This window comes from Anas platyrhynchos, chromosome 4, assembly GCF_047663525.1.
Source record: "Anas platyrhynchos isolate ZD024472 breed Pekin duck chromosome 4, IASCAAS_PekinDuck_T2T, whole genome shotgun sequence".
NCBI lineage: Eukaryota > Metazoa > Chordata > Aves > Anseriformes > Anatidae > Anas > Anas platyrhynchos.
In genome coordinates this window covers 40,058,521-40,065,664 of record NC_092590.1, presented here as the reverse complement: position 1 = coordinate 40,065,664, position 7,144 = coordinate 40,058,521, and the positions used below count along the sequence as shown (strand labels likewise).

At 49.2% G+C, this 7,144-nt stretch overlaps 1 protein-coding gene and 1 long non-coding RNA gene across 13 annotated transcripts in view; both read right to left on the bottom strand.

The window, feature by feature from the left end:
• The window catches only part of LOC119716918 (uncharacterized), a 31,564-nt gene extending 29,556 nt beyond the window's left edge, over positions 1–2,008 (bottom strand). For all 4 annotated transcript variants that reach the window (XR_011808669.1, XR_011808670.1, XR_011808671.1 and 1 more), the window contains exons 1-2: positions 1,740–2,008; positions 80–160 (exon numbers count right to left, since the gene is read on the bottom strand). This is a non-coding gene — a long non-coding RNA (uncharacterized lncRNA). The remainder of the gene's footprint in view (positions 1–79; positions 161–1,739) is intronic.
• A 350-nt stretch (positions 2,009–2,358) lies between these two features.
• The window catches only part of MAML3 (mastermind like transcriptional coactivator 3), a 254,080-nt gene continuing 249,294 nt past the window's right edge, over positions 2,359–7,144 (bottom strand). For all 9 annotated transcript variants that reach the window (XM_038178922.2, XM_072036764.1, XM_072036763.1 and 6 more), the window contains one exon: positions 2,359–6,195. In XM_038178922.2, the coding sequence (XP_038034850.1) occupies positions 5,204–6,195 (992 nt within the window). In that variant the 3' untranslated portion in view covers positions 2,359–5,203. The remainder of the gene's footprint in view (positions 6,196–7,144) is intronic.

The following is a 7,144-nucleotide window of genomic DNA, read 5'->3' as shown; positions in this document are numbered from 1 at the left end:
CAAATTACATAGGGAATTTATGGTTTTAGCTCTCAGAAACTTAGTTCCAACTGGCACTGCAAGCAACAGCCCATCTTACCCAGCATCCTTCGGCCTTCTCAGTGCCTCCAGTGTAGTCCTCCTTCACTCCTCTTCATTTTCACCAGCAGCGCCATCCATTCTGCACAAACGTAAGAAAATGATTTGATGCATTATGCCGCTGCAAGGTCTCAGCTTTGCAAGTATATCCAATCCCACTGCAGGAGGCTGCTTAAGCATATACTGAAACACTGCTTTCTTCAGCAAGACATTGAAAGCTGCACTTGACCCTACACTTCTGCGAAGGCCTTTTGATTTTATACACACATTTACAGTTCAGCACATGCTCAAACACCGTTCTGGTAGAAGTGGGGCCCTCCTGTAGGCAGATCCCAGCTCTCACACAAAGCCTCTCAAGACAGGCCATCCCCACAATGTGCCACTTGCAGGAGGGAGACCCAGCCCAGACAAAGAGAAGGCACAGATGCTCAGCTAACAATTGGGTCTCCTTCATTGTCTCCCAGGAGGGCACAGATGGCTGGGGTGTGGGAAAGATTAAACCAATGTCCCAGCATGGCCAAAGTCCTAGGAAACAAAGTGACAATGAAAAGCAAACTGCCTATGAAAACAGCTTTCTGCTAAGAGAGGGGGGGAAGTCATGGCTTAGCACCAAGGGCTTAAAGTGTGCTGATGACAAATTTAAACTGTGTAGAACAGAGATGCAAAGACCATAACTGACTGTCTTGGTAGCTCCTGATAATTCAAACTACACAGGGAATGCTGAATATATTCATGCCAGCTACAGCCAGCAAGCTGAAGCCTTCCCTGCTATGCCTCTGAATATAGAATTTGACCAAAAACGCTAACCACGTTTACAGCTCTGTTCAGGCAGGCCTGTACGGAGAACACAGTCTTTCTGAAAATCTGCAAGGGTTGATAACCCAAGCCCAAAATAATTGAGTGTGGGATCAGGTTCCTAATAATCTTCCACATGAAAAAAAAGTATACACATTGCATGTGCAGAAGCTAGCACTTCACAGTCACTCTAACATGATTAAGGGGCATAATTTAGTACCTGCATGTGGTAAAGGCTAACGTAGCATTAGAAACAACAAAGGAAACAAGTAGATAGGTGTAAGACTGGGGGACAGTACAGGCTGTTGAGGGGAGAGCAGGTCACAGCAGTGAACAGGCAGCTCACTGGCACTTGGGTACAGGGAAAAAGCAAAACAGGACCAGGTTTAACAACCACAGTGATCAGTGGGAATTCTTCCATTTACTGTCCTCCCATGGGCAGAAAGGCAGCAAACCCTCCTGCCAGCGAGGCCTCAGACAGTGACAGGCAGCAGGAAGCACTGCCACCTTAAGGAAAACCAGGACAAAGCTCCAAGTCGCCCAACAGGCCTGAAACACAGATCACAGGAGGCCCAGAAGTTGCTGATAGCTTCAGAAGCAGACATCCAAGCACTATTCCATTCAAAGCTTACCTGTTATAATGCCTGCCATGTTTATAGATAGCTTCCCACAACCCATCTATGCCACAGAAAGGAATAAGCTGTTGTCACACAGACAATTTAACATGCCCAAAGTCACGGGGTAAGGCCACAAGGTGTCATCTAGCAGCACAAAGCTGGAGTGCAACAGGATCAACGGGAGCCTCACCTGCTAGGAGATGCATTAAAACAGCAAAGGACTGACAGGAAATAGAAGGAGAACCTCACCTTGAAGTTTTTACTTGGAGCCCAGCCACACACACTGCCCAAACCAGCCGGTCTCTGCGAGCTGCGCGTAGAGGTCCAGCACCCCATCCACCAGGACTTTCCAGTAGGGTGGAAACATGGAGATACTGGTGTAGGGTCTTGAAACCCACCTGGATTTACCTTGAACAGCTCACCTCATCTTTCCAGATTGCAGCCACAGGACTCTACACCCTCCCCTAAAAGTGGTTCCTCACTGCATGGCACTGGCTGAGCAAAGGCAGGAACCTGGGGATGTTGGGGATGTTTCCGAGGAAGCCAGAGGATCCCCCATAACAATTGCCCAAGCATAGGCCTTGCTTCACCCCCACCCATGGGCTTTTATAGCACACCTCGCTGAGGTACAATGACCTCAGAGGAATGGCCTACACCTGGCTGTGCAATTAACCACCTGGCAGCTAACTGCAGTCACCTGTGGCTGCTGCCTCCAGCACGCCCCGTGGGCACCACCAACCTTCAGGGACGTAGGGGGGCCACTGAGGTGCGATAGCTCCACTGCTGGCACAGCCTTTGGGGGCCCCTTCCCTTCTCCCCAGGGCAGCCTGCAGGACCACCAGGGCCGACATAATCCCACACACCAGCCTTATATAAGACTCAGATAACCATCTTTTATTTGTTTGTTGTTTGTTGATTTTTTTTTCTCATTTTTCTTTTTTTTCTTTAAAAGTGGTATGTTAACATCAGTTTTTTTCTACATTTTCAGAGCTCTGTACAGGTCTTAAAAGGAAATAAGCAATGCTTAATGTACAAAGTAAAAACAGAAAACTAGAAAAATCTGAATAAAATGGAGCAAGTTGCCATCAGGGATACAGTACAAATTAGTAATTAGACGTCATCTGAAGTGCAATACCACTGCAGTAAGGATGAGTTAAGGAATGAAATAAAAATACTCTATTTTAAACAAACAGTATATATATATATTTTTATATGTATATATTTTACAGATAGTAGACCCAGTGATATCTGTAGAATTGTAAAAACATATTTACAAATAACTTTTTTTTTTTAACATTACATATACATCAGCACCATAGTAAGAAAAAAAAAAAAAAAAAGAAAGAAACAAAACCCCAAATCTATTAAAATCTACCTCTCTAGTACTTGGTCCCAGTACGGAGTATTTGGAGGAAGCTTTACAACAACAGAGGCTCGGCGTTCACCAGCGTTCATTCACCAAAGCCTGCATCTGCCTAACGCACGGGAATGCCTGGTCGGGGCTGCGGGGTGGTGGCTGTGCGTCCCCAAACCCCTGGCCGCTGTGTGCCCGGCTCCCTGCTTGCTGCCCCTTCCTTCAGGCTCGTCCTGCTACAAGCCCACGAGGTGGTTGTGGACTGCAAATTGTGGCTGGTGCTGTCCTGCGCTGTGTTGGGGCCCGGCCCAGCTCCAGCCGAAGCTGTGGCCAGGCAAAGCCCTGTCATCTTCAGCAGGAACTGGGATGGGGCCTCGCGCTGTGTTTTAAAAAGGGGTTAGATAAAAGAATGGTAACTAAAGGATTTTTTTTTTTTAAATCGGTGGTCAAGGCAAGCTGAACTGACAGCTCGCCCTGGCCAGCTAGTCCGAGTTAAAAACACAGCTTGTCCTGTGTACAGTACAGCATTTAACCCGAGTCTGGGTAGGCCCTGCGAGGGGTCGCAGCACTGCAGGGAACGTACCCAGGTGCTGGGGTGGCCCCAGGCCCGCCTGGCTCCGCTCCTGCAAGCGATGCACAGTGATACCCCGCAGGGGAAGGGAGGACACAGAGGTGCCAGGTACCGAGCCCCTCGCTCCTGTGGCCTTCGGCATGTGTACACTGCAGATGTTCTCACCACAGATCACATAACGTGCTCTTGGAGGCCAGCATCAGTTCCCAAGCTTTTCGGGCTGCGGACTGCTGTTACCGTTTTTTTAACACCCCCACATACCCTGGTGGCCAGCTCCCAGCTGAAAAGATGGCAGGTTTCTGAGGACAGCTTCCCTCGCCCTCAGACCACGGCTTGGGAACCGCTGCCTTAGGCATTCAGAATGGCCGGCGTCTCTGGAAGCTGTATCACCGCTTCACTGCAGCGCTGCTCAGCGCCGGTCCACACAGTGGAGATAGACAGTGGAGACAGGGATACATCTCTGTGGCTTAAAAGCATATTTGGGCAGACCCGGTGTTTTTAATACCTAAATCAACTATTTTACCCATTCATGAATGCTCTTTGCTGTAGTCCCTCCTTAGTTCCCATTTTTCAAATACCGCACTGAATTTTATTCCAGCAAACCAGGGAGATTAGGCCAAGCACCTGCTTAAAACAGAAGACCAGGTAGCACATAATGTCAAATTGAGAGCCCAGACACCCCACGGTAACACTACCTGCCAATCTTGTACTTTTCAAGAGAGAAGAAACTCATTTCTGCCTGCCAGGCCCTCCCTGTACGTTCCCTCCTTCCTGTCTTCTCCTCTGCTCCCTGCCCCTTTGTGGTGTTTGTTGCTCACCTGAGAAAAAGTGCAGTGAGCTTACCTTGTTTTACACTGAAGGACAGGAGGGGAACATATGAAAACATATGGGAGAGGGAGGAGAGACAGGGACCTGCTTAAGACCTTCGCTGGTTCCTTGTAGCCCTTTAACACCACTCAGCTGCTGTTCTGCTGTCCCAGGCAGCAGGCACAGACACAGCAGATTTAGCAGAGCAAAGTGCTCTGACAGGGACGTGCTACTGCAAGTCCCAAGGGGACCACATAGCTCCTTACGTTAACCCACCCACCGAAGCCATCTCCAGCCTGTGATCAAACTGTCCTCACTGTACTGCCAAGTTTATGTTCTGCTACACCTCTATTGGATTTTTATCGCTCTGCAGTGAAAATGGTGACCTCTCTGTGACTGTTTCGGTCTGTCACCAGTGTGCTGCGTGTCCTCTCTGACAGCCCAGAGTCCATCCGTGGCTCTCTGAGGCCTTTTATACCCAGCGCTAAGCCCGTTTCTGACTGGGGCCTGTGCAATCGCCTGTGGGCTTCTTTAGGCTTTGCTCCTGGCCGCTCTCAAATGCTACTCTGAAAGTTGCGGCCTTTACAGCTACATGAGGTGGGAGATATTGGGACCACCCCACACCATTGTGCAATGAAGCCTCACTTCAGTCGGGAAAGACCAAGTTTTCCCTACCCGAGGCATCCGCTGGCTTTTCCAGTTTCCCCATCCTGCCCCACACCCGTGCAGCGGGTGCTGCCGTGCAACGGAGATTGCTCGTGGAAGTCTTGTGATACCGATGTTTCCATCGTCACCTGAATCTTCCAACGTTGGCTACAGATCAGCTCGGTTTGCACGATTAGAAACAAAAGAAAACAAACAAAATAACCCCAAGCCAAACCAATTCAAACAAAAAAACCAACAATCCAAGGATGGGGAGCACATCCGACTCTGTTTTTTTTCCAAACGTAACAACCAAAGCTCCAGACTATACAAGCCCACTCACTGGGGGTTTCCGAACAACTCGTCAAGTTCTTGTATCCACTCATCCCCCGGTCCGCTCTTAATGATGGAGTCCACGAGGTCTGCACCCTCTGCTAAACTGGAGAAGGACCCCCCTGCTCCTTCGTTACTGTAATTGTAAGAGATGTCCTGAGTGGGATTCCTCTCGTAGGCCTGGCCTTGGCCGCTCTGAGCAAAGTTACCACCTGGCAATTGCTGCGTCGGAGGCTGACTAAAACCCGACATCGTGGGGACCCCTTGGCTTATTGCAGGCATTACCATCGGCCTGGCCTGGCCGGCTCCTTGTTGCCCTGGTAGTGGTTGCAGCAGCTGCCTCCCCATCGCAGGGTTCAGGGCTCTCACTGTCCCACTCGTGTCCACAACTGTCTGGTTAAGTCCCTGCGGGAAATGCTGCTTGGACAGCCTTGGCTGCCCGGGCTGCATCGGGTACGTTGTGCCGTTATTGAAAGGCCCGATTTCGCTGCTAGTCCTTCCAGGTATGCCTTGCAAGCCTCGCTGCTGCCAGTTTTGTGTTCCTTGTGGGACAGTCCCCATCAGGTTTTGAAGTCGTGGTGCCTGTGGTCTGGGTAAGACCTGGCCCACCGGTCCTTTCATCTGCTGCTGATGCTGGGGAAGAGCAGAGTTTACCAGCATGTTCTGACCAAAATTGCTGACCATTCCCACCGCTTGTCCGGAGGCAGGCTGCCTTGTTCCCTGGCCTGCGTTATGTGCCATGTTCATGCCACTTTGGTTTGGGTGCTGCAACATTTGGCTCATCCCTGTGCTCATACTGTACATTCCTGGCTGGCTGGAAGAGGCGTTGCTGTAGGGAGCCATGCTCATGTCTGACTGGCCTGCCGTGGTGGGCAGCGTGCTCGGGTTCTGGGAAGGACCCATCGCCATCATGCTCGCATTCTGGGCCATCATTCGGGAAGTCCTCATGCTCTGGAGTGCTGCTTGGTTTCTCACAGCTGCTATATCCTGGGGAGAACCTACACCAAAAAGGGAGCAAGGTTAAGAAAGAACCACAATCCTGTAAAACTTACACAAATCAACACACCTTTGCATAAGAGAGAATCCGTAGGAGCCTCCTGCATCACAGAAGGATTTCAGGTTGCTGTGCTTTTGGAGTGGATATTGTTTCATGTGAAGTTTAGCAGAGAACTAGGTTAACTGTCCTTGGGAGACACACTTGCTGCCTATTGTTAGCTGCATTTTGGAGATTACGCGTCCTCCACATCACTGTGGCTACAGCCTCAGTGCTGACCCACCAAGCCCCTTCTCGGGAGTGAGAGGCAACACAGCTTGAGTGCTACCCTAAACAGGAATCACCGATGGTGTCATGCATTCAGTGTGTTAGGTGGGACACTGCTCAGCAGAGTACTGTCGATACAGACGGGCAGCCTAATTTCCCGTAAGGCTGGCAAGGTCAAAAGGCCAATGATGTACTCACTGAGTAATTCTCAGTTATGACTGTTTTGGGATTCGTACCCAAAGGGAATTGTAGAAGAATCAAGGCAACGTGATTCCATATCTGGTATGTGATTACAGTCATGGTTGCTCTCCTGATAATAGGTACTTACGCTATAAAGACACTGGTGCTGAAGGGGTAAAATAGGCCTGTCTTTCTGTTACCTGTCACCAAAAATTGATTTATTTATTTTTGATTGACCTAGAAGTAGAAGTTCCCTTTCAAAAGTAAATATGAGTCTTTCTTTTTTTTTGGTGGTGTTTTTCTTTTCCTCAGGGTGAGTAACAACAGGCACATTCCTCTGGGCAAAAATTAGTTCCTAAGACTTTCAAAAGTTGCATGCACACTGTCATTTGGTAGCACTCAATCTTCTTCAGATAAACCTAAATCAGCTTCTACTGAGCAAATGCAAAAACTTCCATTTGCATTCAATGGAAGCAAAAGAGCTGATCTTCAGTTAACTGTTTGAA